General features: G+C 41.1%; 1 protein-coding gene across 2 annotated transcripts in view; it reads left to right on the forward strand.

Annotated features, from left to right (window-relative positions):
* The window catches only part of phf2 (PHD finger protein 2), a 29,663-nt gene extending 21,977 nt beyond the window's left edge, over positions 1-7,686 (forward strand). The window contains exons 16-22 of one of the 2 annotated variants that reach the window (XM_030051713.1): positions 85-152; positions 911-1,077; positions 2,320-2,654; positions 3,510-3,605; positions 3,698-3,807; positions 3,900-4,215; positions 5,183-7,686. In XM_030051713.1, coding sequence (XP_029907573.1) covers positions 85-152; positions 911-1,077; positions 2,320-2,654; positions 3,510-3,605; positions 3,698-3,807; positions 3,900-4,215; positions 5,183-5,271 — 1,181 coding nt within the window. In that variant the 3' untranslated portion in view covers positions 5,272-7,686. The remainder of the gene's footprint in view (positions 1-84; positions 153-910; positions 1,078-2,319; positions 2,655-3,509; positions 3,606-3,697; positions 3,808-3,899; positions 4,216-5,182) is intronic. The other variant, XM_030051714.1, reaches the window with a different exon arrangement.
* The last annotated feature ends 9,486 nt before the right edge of the window (positions 7,687-17,172 follow it).

Raw genomic sequence — 17,172 nt, forward strand, 5'->3', positions numbered from 1 at the left:
TTTTTTTTTAAAACTGTCAACTGAAGAAAAATGACTGATAGACAATATGCAATTGAACTTAATGATTGCTTCATTTTTGTCCAGTTTTGTCAAACATCAGAGAACCCATTCAGCCAGCCAAAAAACCAAAGCTCCAACCCTCGATGACCAAGGTATGCACCTCCACAAACCCCTTAAACTCCACATCATCACTTTGATAGCCGCTTATGAGATGTTGTTGCTGTGTTTGTGCAGTTTTTTTTTTTTTTTTCCCTGAACACACCACGTTTTGTACTGCATTACGAAAAGACCGCGCAGTGATTGATTGCTGATGAAATGTTAGACCAAAACAGCCAGCAGTATTCCCTCATGAGGGCTAATACTTTTCATATAAATGCATTTAAAAACCAATGATGTACTTCACATGCGCCCAGAACATGCTGCAAATGCTCCCATAATGCTGGGATTTTGAAAAATACATTCAGGATGAAGCAAATGGAGAAGCTCCCTGAGCCGTGGACCACCACACGCTGATTAGGGAAATAGCTGTGGTGCGATGAAGTAAGAGCAAGAAACAGACTTACGCCAGATGCTCTTATGCGCACTAACTGGGAGGTCACTGGGAGCCATATTATTAATAACTACTCATGACTATTTTGAGCGAGTTCAGACCCCGCTCTCAATCAAGCCGGACTTCTGATAACAATTGGCTAATGGGTATCAGAGATGTCATTAGGACCGCAAACGCAAAACAGCAGGAAAACAGCAATTAGAAAATAAAAATGAATGGGAGTTGCATGTCCAAAACAGCTCAAATCCTGAAAATGAAAGGAAATGGAGTGCATACCTCACATTAAGCGATGCCATATTTCTCTCTGTTGTTTGTGTTTGTTGTGTCTGCTAACGCTCTGCTCGCTTCCTCCGAACCCAGAGCGTCGACTCCTCAGATGAAGAGTCTCTACACATAGACACGGAGGCCAAACCTGAGGTCAAAGGTCGCAACTCGAAGGTCAAGAAGAAGGGTGGCAGCGCCGCTGGGATTCTCGACCTGCTACAGGCCAGCAAGCAAGTGGGTGGGATCGACTACAGCGCCAACAGGTAGAGTCATCCACCTTGATGTCATTATTTTCCTGCACAAAGAGCTCCTTCACTTCATTTCCCTCAACGTCAGTGGGAACTCGCTCATCTAAACACACTGGGAGCGGAGTATCACAGAGCGGCGTTCAAGTCTATGAGCTGCATTATGCGCCAAATTGCTCCCACCGGACCGTCTTACTCTCCTTAATGGAGCAAGCCACTGACAAACAAATGGCTCACTCAGTGACTGATATAATTGGATGAAAAAGCAAGAGTTTCATAACCTGCTCGCTATATCCCTGAGCCGAAGAAATCGACTCGAGATTTGAGCAACAATTTACACAGATTCTGTCAGCAGTTTACGTGTCAAGTCAGTGTTTGCTTCATCCGTCGTTAATTTGTCAAGCGCCGATTGGCTCGAGGCTCTTCACTTGCCTCTTGCTGTTTGCTGTTTTGTTCGGCTCTTGATGGTCTATTTCCACCACACTGAAAGCTACAAATGAGCAATGAAAGAAAGAAAGAAAACATCGGCTGAAATATGTTAATTTCTCAAATTATTTTCCTTCTATGAAAAGGGGAAAATGACTGTGGGGAATGAAATGACCATAGCTAATTATGACCACATTTAATAGTTACGTTGCTCATTGTTATAACTCACCGGTTAATGGCTTAATTGGTGGCAATCTCGACCGTCTGAATTTATTTTTGTAGCTGCTTCTTAAAGTAACCGCAGGTCCATGGAGGATACGTAGATTTGACCGTACTGATCATGTGCAGCATATTATGGGGTAGTTTTAATATTTTCCAGGTGCCAGAAGACATAATAATGACTAATAATGCAACTGGTCAGCTGTACATCTATCCTCAAACAAGGTTCCCACGGGTCATGGGGTTCCTGGAAAATGATGGGATTTTGGAAAAGGCTATTACAAACAGGGAAAGTCAGGGAATTTCATAAATTTGTTGGACAAAGATGGAACATCAGGGAATTTTGTCAGACTTCCCTCGCAGAATAAAACAAAAGAATAAACTTTAATCAGACATTTGAATCTGACGGGTGTTAAAAATTTGGATAGAGGAGGAAAACAAACAAACAAAAAAAATGGAAATTCAACATTTTAGAGCATTACATTTGACACACGGTAGAGGGGGAACCCTATTCAAAACTTGCTCAGATACTCTCAATGACTCTTCATCCCCGCCAGCCTGTTGACTGCTGTGTAATGGCTGTGTGTTGTGTATTTCTTATTGACGTACTTACAGTCAGCCACCTGCATCCCCCAGCACACAGGAGGCCATTCAGGGCATGCTGTCCATGGCCAACCTGTCGTCTTCAGACAGCTTGCAGCAGCCCTGGAGCAACAGCCAATCCAAAAACAATAGCCAGTCGAAGAACAACTCGCACAGCACGCAGACCAGCAAGAAGGGTGGCGGCGGCGGCGGAGGGGGAGGCGGCGGCGGCAGCAGCAGCAACAACAACAGCAAGCGGCCCACGAAACGCGTCCCGAAGAAACCCAGGAAAAGCAGCAGTATTGACAGCATGGATTACGACGACGACCAGGATCACATGGATGCGTGTTTCAAGGACTCCGACTATGGTGAGCGCCAAAAAAAAAAAAAAAGCATCTCATTTGTTTCAGTTTCTCATCATGACAGATGAAAGTCAAACCGGGTCAGGCTGTTTCTTGACGAAGCCAATGAGAAAATAATTTTCTGCCATGCCTGCTCCTCCCTGCTGCTAACAGGTGCCGTTAGAAACAGATTGACCTCTGCTGTATCAACATGTGGGCTCTTACGTCTTAATTCAGCCAGGAAGTTTTCATTAGAACTGGATGGTAGAGTTTATGTTTATTTTTTGTATGTTCTCTCCTAATCCGCTCTTTTGTGTTGCTCCAATTTTCCTTTTTTGTTTTTTTTAACTTGCGATTTTCGTTTTGTGAACCCGGTCCAAAAACAACTGTTTTGACCCTCCCAGCTTGTTAATAACCCATTAACACGAGTTCAGAATTGTTATTTTACGTGCTTTTTGGACTGTGTGCCTAATTAGTTTTTCATGGCACGAACATTCTTGCTTAAATCCTTGTGTTAGCGCGAACATTTTGTCATAGACTGGCAGTCTTTTCTTCTTTTGTAAACAGGCCATTTTTGGGCTTGATCATCCAATTATCAGCAATTAAAATACCCACATTTAAATTGATGTGTTCAACAGGACTTGATACAAGCAGGCAGAAGAAGAGGGCAGCCAGCAGCTGTCTCACAGCTGTCCTGCACGTTGTCACTGGAAACGTCCACCATTTTATGTGCAGGGAAACAGGAAAAAGTGCACAGAATGCATCATAGATTGAATAATATTATCTGGGGGGTAATAATCTAAGTAAAAATGACTAATGCATGATGTGGGGTTGTCTGTCATGTTCTCATTTTTTGTTTAACAAGTGATCTGTTGATTTTAGTTTACCCTTCGCTGGAGTCTGAAGAGGATAATCCTGTTTTCAAATCCAGATCGAAAAAAAGGAAAAGCTCTGATGACACTCCATACAGCCCAACAGGTAAACAGCAAACATCCTGTGATAAATTTCATAGTGTTATGATTTAATTGTGTGTTAACATCTTCTAAATCCTCTCACCCACCTCGTCACAGCCCGTGTTGGACCCTCGGTTCCTCGACAGGAGAGGCCGGCGAGAGACGGGGCCCGAGTGGCCTCCATAGAGACGGGATTGGCCGCTGCTGCAGCCAAGCTTTCCCATCAGGTATGTCGACTTTATCAGGACAACAGTAATCAAAACATGACTAATTAACGCGCATCACATGACTGAAAAATGTTCTCGCACGTGTTGGATAGGAGGAGCAGCAGAAAACCAAGAAGAAGAAGAAAAGCACCAAAAAGAAGGCAATAGTGATTGAGGAGCCCCCGAAAATCTCTCAGGACAGTAGCTCGCCAGAGCACAATCTGGACTCCCAAGACGGCAACCTGACAGACCACGAGTACAACACTGGAACAGGCAAGTCGCCGGGGGGGCCGCAGCCCATGGCGCCGGGAGTTTTCCTCACCCAGCGGCGACCGTCCACGTCTTCGCCCAACAACAGCACCAACGCCACGAGCACCAACAACAGCAGCACGGCAAAAGGGGATCGCGGAGGATCAGCAGATGCCAAAGGTGAGTTTTATCAGTGTAGTGTGATGATGATGATGTCGACAAATTAATATTCCCTCCCCCTGCTCGTACCCTCTGAAGTGGACAGGCGTTTCATTGGCAGCGTCTTCCTTCGTTCATCATGAGTCACTCAAATCAAATATCAGGATGTCTTTGACCGACTGCCATGATATCAATATTGAGATGATATTGTAGGGATTCATAAGATATTTCACAAGAGGTTTTTGATAGACAATCATGAGAAATGTGGGTAGAGACAAACAGTCAAACAGCTTGAATAGTGTAATAATTACTGTAATGCATGCAGCCTTTAAGACCAGGAAAAGATGACACTAATGCCACATCACGATATCCAAAATCCCATATATCTAGTCTCCTATCAAGATATTGATATCAGTACATCGCCCAGCCCATATTATGTAGGATTTTCAGCCTAAATGTGTGTTGAATTACCAAAATGGGAGTTCAGGGTAGTTCAAACCTTGTTGCATGCATCCACCTTTCACCAATTCAATAAATGCATTAATTCATACTTTTGTCATGTATTTTTTAACGAGTTTTGTAGTTAAAATTGTAATAAGATTTATATTTCATCCATTAGATGTTAGGCTCCTTTTATTTACCTGGTAAAGTGGATGCCATTTCGCTGCTGTTAACTATTTCAACATAAAGAAGCACATCATACAGAAAGGGGTGTTAAGTATTCGCTGAAGTTTATCGTCCTTGAATTTCAGCACTGATACAGCGTGTCTCCTCCTACACGAGTCTTTAGCTGTGAAAGCCATAAATCTCAGCACCAGCCCGAGTAATTATTTAGTCATAACAACCCCATCAGCCCCCTGCAGATGTCTTATGGCCGTTTTGTGCTATGGGGCGGTAAAATTTGCACTTGTTGCCCGTTTAACCAAGCAAGTTGAAGCACCAGGTTTCCATGCGTCTTATCTCTTGTCTCCTCTTGTTGTTTTCACAGCGAAGCGGCTAAAGAAAGGCATGGCAACGGCCAAACAGAGACTCGGAAAGATTTTAAAGATCCATCGAAATGGAAAGCTCCTTCTGTAGCATGCAGCAGACTGTTGTAGGACTGGGATTTCATGAGCTGGGTCCTATCCCGATCTCACCCCTCGTCACTGATGAAAGCCAACAACGGAAGAAATTAAAGGAGAAAAAAAATACAAAAAAAAACAAACAAAAGAAAAACTGAAATGAGACGGGAGAAGAAGCAAATCATGCATTTTTCAATTTCTAAGAAGAACATCACTCAAATAGGTTTTTGCCTCTACTTATACTTTATAACTTTCAGATATTAAAGTGTACAGAACCTACTATAAATATTTTTTAAGAGAACATGTCTCATTTTACTACAGCTGTCAGTTTATCAGGGGTTGCTAAAAAACATGAAGTAGAAGTACATTGCAGTCATTCCAAGATTTCTGAAAGTATCCCTTGCATGTATTCAGTTGCATGTGCGCTTGGGTCAGGGTCTGGGGATTTTACAGATAATTCTTACTCTATGGATGCAGCTTATCATTGCCACGTCGATGATGACGATTTCGAGTTGAGATGGAAAACTTTCAGCGTTTTCGTGCGGATTCCTCCTCCCTTCTGAGCCAGCACTCTCCATAATATCGCAGACCACGGCTTTGACTGAAGTTAATTCAAGCATTTATCTGTTACTTTTTTTTTATATATATATAATTATTATTATTACACTTATTTCTGCAAAGCACTATCAGTGGTGATATTTATAGGAACCGAACGCCACAAATGGAACTTATTAAACAACTGTAAAGCACAAAGTGAGCTGATGTGTATGAAATGGAAACAGCAATCCGGGCGCCGTGTTGAGAAATATTTTTTTTTGCAGTACAACATTTTATGCAGTCTTTGTCTAATCCAGTGTAATCACATATATACAAATGTATCAGTAAATGGGACATTTGGCATAATTATAGCTGAATGTTGCCTCACCAAATAGTTTTTTTTTTTGTCTTTTATTAGAAACATTTGCAGGCGGTATGGACAGATGGCAGTCAGTGATTGGAGTTTTTGTGTGTTTTGACATGGAGAGCGTCGGATTTCTGAGGCGGTAACACTAAGTGGGACCCAGCGGCCAATGATAAGCCTCATCCATGTCAGGTCTGCGGTTACATGGGGATACTTTCTCTCTTCTTTTGCTTTCACAGGCAGCACCGAGAACCTAGACTGATCTCTGCGTTTTTACCGCTTCACACAGTACACAGTATATAGAATGTAGCTTGTACATAGCCTTTTAAATTACTACTTTTTGTATCCTTTTCCCTTAAGGCTTAATTCTACATTTTTACCAGTTTTGCTAATTATGAACAAAAAATTATATAAATATATATATTAAAAAAAATATATATGAATATATAGTCCTAACCTTTAAACTTTCAGACTTTTTTTTTGTTTGTTTTCTTTTGTTTTTAAAAACAGCAGAGTTTCATTTTTAACCTTTCTTTTCTTTCTTTCTTTTTTTTTTGTTGTTGTTGTAGTTAGACTTAAGGTGTTGCCTGGAAACCAACTGAAGAAAAAAAAATACATTTATCGTCATATGGCCTTACATACACAAAGCTAACTGTATTGTGATTCTGTTTGAACAAGAGACGAAGCTTTGAGGAAAAATTATATAAAAGGTAGAAAAAACCAATAAAAATGAAAAAAATAAATAAATAAATAAAATGTAAAAAAAAAAAACAAAAAAAAAAAACAAAAAAAAAGTACACACATAACAAAGTTTCTATGACCAGCCTCTTGTTCAAGTTCTAGTATCCTGAAGGGTTTCAGAATTATTTTACTAGCACCTTGTGAAGTGTTTATGTGTCAGTGATGTAATTTATTAATGTTTGTAGCTTTTTATACTTGTACAATTCTTAAGAGTTTTTTGGTTTTGAATATTTCATCAACTTGTGAAATTACCCCTAGCAAACTAAAAATTTTCGTTTTTTTTTTTAATTATTATTTTATTTTTATAATTTTTTTTTTTTTTTTTTTTTTTGGTGTGTGTGGGGGGCATCAATTTTTACACTCTAGAAGTCTGTGTTAGAAAAACATTTTTTTTTTTTTTTATATTCATCCTGTCCTCACTCGTCAAATGTTATCATGGTCAGCATTTAAGATGTTACATATTATTATTATTATTATTATTATTATTATTATTGTTAATATTACTACTAAAGCAGCTACATTGAAGCCTCCATCATGCCGTTTTCTTTTGGTCAGAACATATATGTACATTTTAACACAGTTTAATGTGCTATACTCAATAGCAGTGTTTTAGTCACAGGTGTAAATCATGCGTCCACCTCTTGGAACTGAGATGCGCTCCGATCAAACTTTGTCAGTGGGACATTTTCAGGTTTTTATTTGTACAAAAATGTGTGTTGCTTTGTTGTGGTTTATTTTTGTATGTCCGACCTATTAAATGCATCCACTGTGCCAGGACAGTGAATGATACCTGTTGTAGCTGTCTTCCCTTACTGTTATTTACAGTACTAGTAGGTATTTACAATCCTTTTTGACCTGAATCTATATTTTTCTGTATTTAGACAATTCTGTTTGAGGTGATGACTCACTCTTTTTTTTTTTTTTTTTTTTTTTTTTTAAGACATCGAGAAATGGCAAAATTCAGAGGAACAAACATATTGTTGTTGAATGATGATATGATTGTCAGCCTTGTTTACTTTTGCAATACAGTTACTGTGGAAAAAAAGCGACATTTTGTAATGTATTCCTCTATTTATCTACCGCAGTGAGACAGATGCGTAGCGGTCCTCGGCCTCGCGGCTCAGAGGAGGAGGCTGGAGCTGTGTGTGCGTGCGTGTGTGTGTGTGTGTATGTGGGGCGGGTGGGTTCAAATCAGGGTTCAAATCCTGATTTCTCCCGGTTTAGCCGAGCTCGAGGTCTTGAGCGTCAGAGTTTGGGATCTCACCCCAGAGCTTTGGCACGTCGGAGGCCAAACACCAGCGAAACAACCGCGCTGCAGCTCGGCGAGCTCGTTAATTAAAGGCAAGCCAAAGTCAACACCATTAAAACAGTATTTACGCAAAAAAAAAAAAAAAAAAAAAAGGGGGCGCTCTCAAACAGTTGCACCCTTTTTACCCAGGATGCCCTGAGCAGGTGTGATTTCCATGACAGTTTAAATATCACACACACCTAAATGCACACAGGACCAACCGAGACAGGTGTTATTTTTGTACCTGCATCAGGAGATTTGAGCCATAAATCTATCGTTATTAGCTCATCTCTAACAGGAGATTGCCAAAAAAGAAAGAAAAAAAAATCTCTAGCAACAGCAGCTCTGCACCACTAGATGGAGTTCAAAAATACAGCCCATCTATAGAGCCAGCTTTTATTTTATGAACCCATTTCATGTCATCATGGTAAATCAAGACAGTGATGGCAGATTGCACTATTCTGCTTTACTTTGATGCACATTTTCACTTTTTAACAAGCTCTCTATTGCCACTTTAATTCAAAAGTCTTGACTAGAAAGTGTTTTTTTCATGTCAACTATATTCATATTTCTTCAGCCTGATACAACAGGATAAACAATGAGGGTAAAAGAAGAAGCCCTGGCCTGTAAAATTGGAAAAAGATGGATGAAAATGATGAAAATCAGTGATTATATTATGCGTTATTATATGAAATTAGCAGATATGACACATCTGAAATCGTCATACAACACAAAATGAAAATTGTGATTACATTAATATCTACGTGGCAGCCGCTTCCATAAATGAGTCATTTTAGTCCCGGCTTAATATCACATCTGGATGCAATTAATTTCCTGAAAATGAAGCGCTTCTTTTGATCTTCATGGGAATTTGAATTTCACCACACAGATGCTTTTTTCCTGTTTTTTAATGTATTTATTTGTGTTCCTGATCGAGTGTGTGTGTGAGTGGTATCTGTTAGCGCCGAGTCACGTGGCTGTTAGAGGCCACGACCCTGTTTCCACCCTGGTTAGCATCAGAGTGAGTTGTTATTGTTGGCTAATTGTTAACACAAGACTTGAAGTGTTTCAACATCAGTAAATGAGACAATCGCTTAATTTGCCCTCCTAGGATAATTTTCACACTCACACACACACACACACACACACACACACACAACATGAAAGCAAATTTACACAGATGAAAGTGTGACATTTTGATCCAATCCATGCAAAATGGTGCAGCGATCGCAAATCGTTTTCTATTTGAGGGATTAAATAAAAAATGCAGGCAACAAGACGCTAAAAGTTAAGAAAACAACAACAATAACTTAAATATGTAGTCATATTTACCATGCATGTTTTAACATCTATATAGTTTAGCCTGTAGTTATTGTAATAATTTAACTGAAATATCAAACATTGTATTTTTCAGCTTAATCCATGCATTTGTGTAGATACTTGTCCCTGTTGTATGGCAATATTTGTTTAAAATCTATATATAATTTAATAATTAATTTTCTATCACACAGTATCACTTCAGAGTCAGTGCCTTGAAATAGAAAGGGTGGAAATGCAGATAATGTAGAGAAATGCACCACACAGCCTGTTGATGTATCTTGGTTTTGCTCTTTGTGCCATGCTATGACTTTTTCTTTCTTTTTTTTTTTTTTTTTATCTCCACATTTCTCATTTCTGTGTCAGCTCCACTGGCGCAGTCGGTCCCCTCCAAAGGGCAAGTGGGATCACAATTTAAACGTCAGTGCATTAAAAACAATGCCTGCAGAGTGTTAGAGTCTAACTGCATTCATGGCCATGGTGCACTCGCTTAGTGATCACAGATGTGAATCGCCAGCCCCTCCGTTGCTTTGAAAACCCTCCGGTCCCGTACAGGCGTCCCAAGTGGTCAAGTGAAACGTGCCATGTGAGAGATGTCTTAATTACACAGGAATGTCAGGTTAAGCTTTGCCTTTGTGTGGCCGCTCGGTGATGCAAGCATTACTGTTGCTGAAGACGTTTTTTTTTTTTTTTTTTTCCATTGCTCTGCTGCACGCTGCCTTTTATTCAGGCCATTCTTCGGTGTTCAGGGCTGTCATTAGTAATAATGCGCGGTGATTCCTCTGCCAACAGATTGGTAAAGCTAGAGAGCTGCAACTGTGTGCCGGCCCCTGAGCAATCCTCCTCACAAAGAGTCTTAGGTTCCGTGTTTTTGTGCTGGTGATGAAAACTCGCCGGCTTGGAGGCTTGTGTTTTTCTGGAGTTGTTTGGAGCTGTTCCCTTCTGCGTGGATTAACTGCTCTGTCAGCCAACAGGAGCTGCACTCCCGGTGTTTCGATGGGGAAGTCTTAGCTTCTGCCATCACAGAAACATGCATGCTTTTTCCTGTGTGTGCTGGTTCATCTCCTTAAATATCACATTCAAGTTGAAAAGTTGCTGGAGCTGTGCCTTCCAGCATATGTGATGTGATAATTACATTAACATTTTAACTGTTTTATTATCTCGCGTGAACCGATGAGGGTTCGGTGTCTTTGACTCTTTGACAAAGCACGTTTTGTTTGCAGGGTTTAAACCAGAGTTTCCGGTTATAGGACGGCCTCTTTAAACTGCATTGCTGCCCCAAAAGTGCATTAAAGGGTGAATGTGGTACGTGGTTTGACTGTTGCATGCAAATTTTTTATCTGAGGGCTTAAAGATCCTGCAGCATGGAGGTGAGAGGAAGCTAAAACTTAAAAACTGTTGTCAAATGAAACACGTGGCCTCAGAGCAAAAAAAAAAAAAAAACTGAGTGTCCGACAGCTTGAGAAGTGCAAGTAAACGCTCGCCGGGCTCAAGACAAACACAGAGGCACTGTTTTATGGTGGCATGTTTCCTTAACCTCTGGCAGGCCTGAAAACCTGAACTGGAAAACAACACTTCATCCTTAATTTTTGACGCCTGTCAAGGAAACGACTGTCATGACTGAAGCTAGAGCCCACCCAAATAACCGTTTTATTAATATGAGCATGATCGAGGTCGCTGTGGAAAGGCTGCTCTGTGCGCTCGACGCTCGGCTCCAGTATCAGTGGCAGCCATGGCGAGCAAAGGCCCAGAAAGAGATGCTTAAACATTTGACTTGATTTGATTTTACAGTATTTTAATACTTAAAGACATATTCAAATAAATGGAGGCATGCGGTCGATGTGCATATGCCAGAGGATTGGTTTGTATTTGTATAACTTCTGAAGTATGCATGCATTTTAAAAGAAATGCAGCAAGATCAAGGATGAAGACTTCTGGATTCTAGCTCGTGACACATGGACAATTTTACAGCTACAAAACACTGACATCTTAACAGAGGTTTCTGAATTTTAATTGCCGTTTTCTATTTTCCGTCTAATTAATCAGCGTGAGCATATTTGTCATGCTGGCAATAGCCCCGTGTTTCCTTAATAACTGTTTGTAGATGAGCATTTTCTGCTCCAAACACTGGGTCAAACATGTCGCCGCACTCGGTAAATACATTTGCCTGAGAGTTTTAACAAAGCTTGAGAACACTTTGAACTCTCACTGCCCTGCGAAAAAAGAAAATGAGTGAGTGAGGTGTTTTCCGTCCACTCCTTCATTGGATGAAGGCCTCCTGACATAAACACCTATGATTTGCACTTCGTGATAGATCTCTATAAACAGAGAAGCCAAACAACAGATGCGACATCGTTTGCTCTGCAACACACAAATGCAAACATCTGTTAGCATATTTTTACCGGTTATTTTTAGCAGGCAGTGTTCACGAGAAACAGATCAGCTGGAAGGCAGGACATTGTGGATTGTATTTTATTCTTTTCCTAAAATAAATAGATTTGTGACATTATTGTCCTTGTGATTAAAGCTAGTAACAGCAGTTATTGTACTAGAAGTAACAGAAGTAATACTATTAGTGGTAGAAATAGTAGTCATTGCATTAGTAGTAGTAATAGTAGTAATGGTAGTAGGAGTGGTAACAGTAATGATAGAAGTAGCACTATTTGTAGTAGTAACAGTATTAATGGTAGTAGGGGTGATAACAGTAAAGGTAGAAGTAGTACTATTTGTAGTAGTAACAGTATTAATGGTAGTAGGAGGGGTAAAAGTAATGGTAGAAATAGTACTATTTGTAGTAGTAACAGTATTAATGGTAGTAGGAGTGATAACAGTAATGGTAGAAGTAGTACTATCTGTAGTAGTAATAGTATTAATGGTAGTATGAAGGGTAACAGTAATGATAGAAGTAGTACTATTTGTAGTAGTAACAGTATAAATGATAGTAGGAGTGATAACAGTAATGGTAGAAGTAGCACTATTTGTAGTAGTAATAGTATTTATGGTAATAGGAGGGGTGACAGTAATGATAAAAGTAGTACTATTTGTAGTAGTAATAGTATTTATGGTAATAGGAGGGGTAACAGTAATGATAGAAGTAGTACTATTTGTAGTAGTAATAGTAATAGAAATACTGGAAGCATTAGTATTAGTGGTAAAAATGTTAGTAGTATTAGTTATATAAATAAGTATTTGTAGTGGCACTGCTAATATTAGTATTATTAGTATTATCATTGGGAAATGTCATCAGTATTGTTGTGATAATTCTTATCACAGTGCAGCTGATTTCTCGGCGGATGATGTGGAAATAAATTGCATTCAGCTGGCAGTGGGAGTCTCCCCAGTACAATTACTATGTTTACATGCAGTAGTAAGGCAGGGGAATAGCCTTTGAAAGCACTCTTTAAGGTCATGGTTTTGTTGCTGCGCGTAAGCCCGATGTTTACAGGAGTATTTTAAGGAAACTCAAAGCCATGCCACGCATCAACAAGTGTCTTAAACGGCTGCACAAAGGGCCGGTTTTCAGCACAACTGCGGCGAATGCTCACCTAATCCCCTCGAGAGGCTTGTGTGACAGGCCTCGCCGTCGAAAGTCCGCCGGCAGGCCACTTTAACAAGGTGCTGAAGTCACTTAAGCACCGAATAAACAAACAAACAATTCAAATCGCTCGCTGTTTTTCCTGGGCTTAATTCGCTAAACAACCGCCCGTATCCAGTATTTACCAGCGGTGTGCTTGTGTCCAGAGCTGCTGTGTGGTTCATCTGTTGTTAATTATTCATCGTTCAAGATGGGAATTCCAATGCCGCGTTGCATCGGCGAGGCAGCGCTGCTCCTCTCCGAAACAAGTGGGTTTATTTTTGAACGGTGCGCTCTCTGCTTTTTCTCCGCGGCCAGATTGCCGGGAGAGATTGGCTTTCTCCAGGCTGTGTAACAGATACCATCTAAATCATTAGGGCTCATTCATTGCCATGTGCCACTCCGGGGCTCAGGTTGCTGCGACCTTGGGGTCAAGCGGCTGAGAGCTCCCTGACCTCCAGCACTTCCTCTGAATATTAACAAGGTAGTTATGTAGTCAAAAGCCCTGATATAGAACATTGATTCATTTAGATAATAGCCAATCAGGCAGAGCGGCAAGGAGTGCAGCGATCTCCCCAGGATGGCTGGGCCTTTATGTGGCTTACTGAGGGCATAATGACAGCAAACAGAGGAAGCGTAGGCCTCTCTGGCTGAAATTATGCGGTCACATGCCTGCTGGCTGTAATGCTTTCCTTTAACCCAGCTAAGTTGGGCTCTTTACGGGGACAAATCCAGCCAGGCTCTATTATGAAGATGAATGTTGCGCAGTTATCTTACAGACATTCTGGTTTAATACGAGACAGAGGAATGGTTCTCGGGGAGTTGAAAGGCCAACATGTTAAAGAGACATTTAGCTCAGCTGTCATACCATGCAACCTCGGCACATGACAGTAATCCAAATCATCAGTGATAAAATATTCAAATGATTTTCAGGGGATGTTTGTATGTATACATTTACATAAAACTGGAAACGATTAGGTTGTGGTGTGCGCCTCTCTCTCTCTCTCTTACTGCCTTTGTCTCTTTTTGTCTGTGTATGTATGTGTGTGTGTGTTATCAGCACTCTGTATTTTTTTAATCAGCTGTGTAATTGTCCCATATGAGCCCTAAAACCTTCAGCAATACATAGGAAAAATAATTTATGGCAACCAGACGGTTGAAAAAAAAAAATCATCACATTTTGCTACAGAAGAAATCAGAGAAAAGTAGTTGTGCACAAGAGTTGCTGCAAAAAGGACTTTGAAATCACACGAAACAGTTTAGTTTGTGAAACATCTTCACATATTTTTGATTGTGGCAATTACTCAATAAGTTGTCTTTGTAAAAGCACAATCCCAGTCCAGGCCTCATCTCCCCTTAATGGCTGCCAAAGTATCAGTGACGGTGTTTGACTGCTGAGCAGGCAGCCTTCATCGCAGCCACATTATCAGGCCTTTAATCAGGAAAACATCGCTGTGTGTTTGTGGAGCTGAAATGGAGCGTGGCGGCCGCTGGACGCTCTCAGGAGATGGACAGCAGCCACATTGTCACTCTTTATGTTTAATTGTCCATATGCTGCTGTGTAGATGTGAGGAATCATCGGCGGTGAGCAAACACTTGATGATAAGCGGTGGAGGAGAGATAAAGAGAGAAGAAGATGTTCTGGATTTCGCTGCAGAAGCTCTCCTCGGTAAAGCCGCTGCAAGAAGGAACAGGATCCAAATGTGTTGTGATCCGCTTTCAACAAAGATAAAAAAAAAAAAAAAAAGATTATCTTGATACTGCTGATTACAGTCACAAATCCTACTCTTACTACCCAGGCTGCAAATTACGCCCCGCTACCTGGGTGGTTAACACCTACACTACGTTTTAAATGCTCCACTGGTTCGTCCACGCACAGCGGCTTCCAGAAACCTGCTCAAGTTTGACATGAAAATATCACAGAAAATGATAGGAAACTATCATTCTGCACAGAGCATTGGTTTTCTTAGATAACCACCCTTCTAAGCTGCTGTCAGGCACTTTCCTACCCTAACAGAGCCCGGGAAATGCCATCCTAAGCTTGAATGCATGTCAATTACAGCCACATTCTCCTCAGCCTCAGTGAGTAAATAAACACCCTGAAACCAGTGGATAATCATCACAGCCACTTTTGTCTTATTGCAGAATGTGGATGACACATGGAATCTGCATGCAGGCCGCCCTCCACTATAAATAGTCGGCAGCAATCAAACAAAATAAATGAACTGTCAGAGCGCAAGTATTTACAAGCACGGCAGAATTTTAAGTAATTATAAGTAAATTTGTTGCATTTCTGAGTAAGTGGTAGCAGATAGGCCTCTGACAGAGGGGAAGTGGTGTGTGACGGGCTGATTTAGAGTGGTAAAGCTGCCTGGCTCTGGTGGGAGTCTCTGTGTAAACCCTCAACCCCAGAACAAAAAAACCACTCCACATCCCGCATTGACCACATCTCAATGGAGAGGAACGCTAAAGACATCTGCAGGACCATTACACACACTTAGCTGCACATCAAGGCACATTTGGCCAGTCTGCCACTCCTGCTAACCTTCCCTCAACAACGCTATTTGTTTGTCTGTTAATTATCTTCTCCCCCTTGGCAATTTTAGACATCTCTTCTGTCCCGGGAAAAATGTGCCATTTGTCTCCACTGACCCACTGAACGCTTTTAAGTTGTTTATGGAAACAAGCAAAGGACCATCTAGCCGATATGAAAGAAAAAGAAAAAAAAAAGAAAAAAAAAAAAAAACGAGCAGTGGAAAATTGATAAGCATAACTTTATCCCATGCTCATTTGCAATGTCTAAGGAAAATTTAGCCTGTGAGCGATTTGAGATGCTCACCATGTTACCATATTTGTGCACCATATGACATGATTTATAGACAATCATGTGATAATTTACATCTTGATGGCCTCATTTATGTGGCTTACTGCGGAGGATTTGCAGTGCCCGCCTTGCTGATTACAGAGAGAGCTGCGCGGGTATAACAATGTGCGCCGCGCTCACTGCGAGGAGAGAGAAACTCTTTGTAATCAAGGGCTATTTTTAGGCACTCTCCCGTTTTGAATCTGTCATTTAGTGTAACTGTGGCATACATGTAAAATCACCCTTTTGTTGGGAATCTTAAATAAGACTTTGACAGATAAACAGAAGGCTAAAGCGAGTGGGACAGAGGCTAAATGCACTTGCAGAGATTTGTTACCTGCACAAAGTTGGCCTGTTTGGCTGCAGAGCGCAAAAAAAAAAAAAAAAAAAAAAAAGGGGGGGGGGACTTTCCAGTTAAAGGGCCATGTGGTGCTGTGGTGACTTCCCCCCCCGCCCCCGCTCCGCTGCCCCCTTTTTGGGGCTACTCAGTGGGACAATAAGCAAATGACAGATAAGGAATGATTTGCTAAAAGCAAAACCTCAAAAATAAACAAACCATTATGCTGTGCTGCAGGAGAGCCAGTGCAGCGTGCTGGGTCCGCCGTTCTAATTCAGGTGAATTGCAGACAAATTTCCCCTGGCTGGCACACTTACAGCTGTAATAATACAGAGAGGGCTGCAGAGTGGCTGGGCCGCAGACCGGCCTGCACAGTGTCCACACATGGCCCAAGTCGAGCTCTACCTCTCCCAGCAACACCTCACATGGCAGACCTGACCTCTGTGTATGTATGTATGCATGTATGTGTGTGTGTGTGTGTGTGTGTGGGTGTGCGGTGCGTTCCTGCAGGGGGAAACGTGGGTTGAAGAGGTTCTGCGCGGACAGAGAGACAAAGCGGTGGAGCACAGCCATGTTTTCTTTTCAAGGAGCGCTGTGTTTATTTTTTGTTTCTTTGGTTTCAAAGCGTGGGCATCAAACTGCAAAGGAAACAAGAATGATTAAGATTAAAGTGCTTTGATTGAGCGCTGTTTTTCCAGCCCGTGGCACAAACATTTGCAGTTTTGTCCTTTTATAGGGATTTTAACGACCTGTTGGGAACACTTCAATCTAAATGATGTGTTACAGGAAATAAACTTCAGAGAGATATGGCTCACCGTTGCACTGAGTCAGATTATGTAAAGCAGATTTAATGGGTTTGATGTTCGCCACAGTGAGTAAAAGCATTTGGAGCTTGA

Source organism: Myripristis murdjan, chromosome 5 (assembly GCF_902150065.1).
Source record: "Myripristis murdjan chromosome 5, fMyrMur1.1, whole genome shotgun sequence".
NCBI classification, from domain to species: domain Eukaryota; kingdom Metazoa; phylum Chordata; class Actinopteri; order Holocentriformes; family Holocentridae; genus Myripristis; species Myripristis murdjan.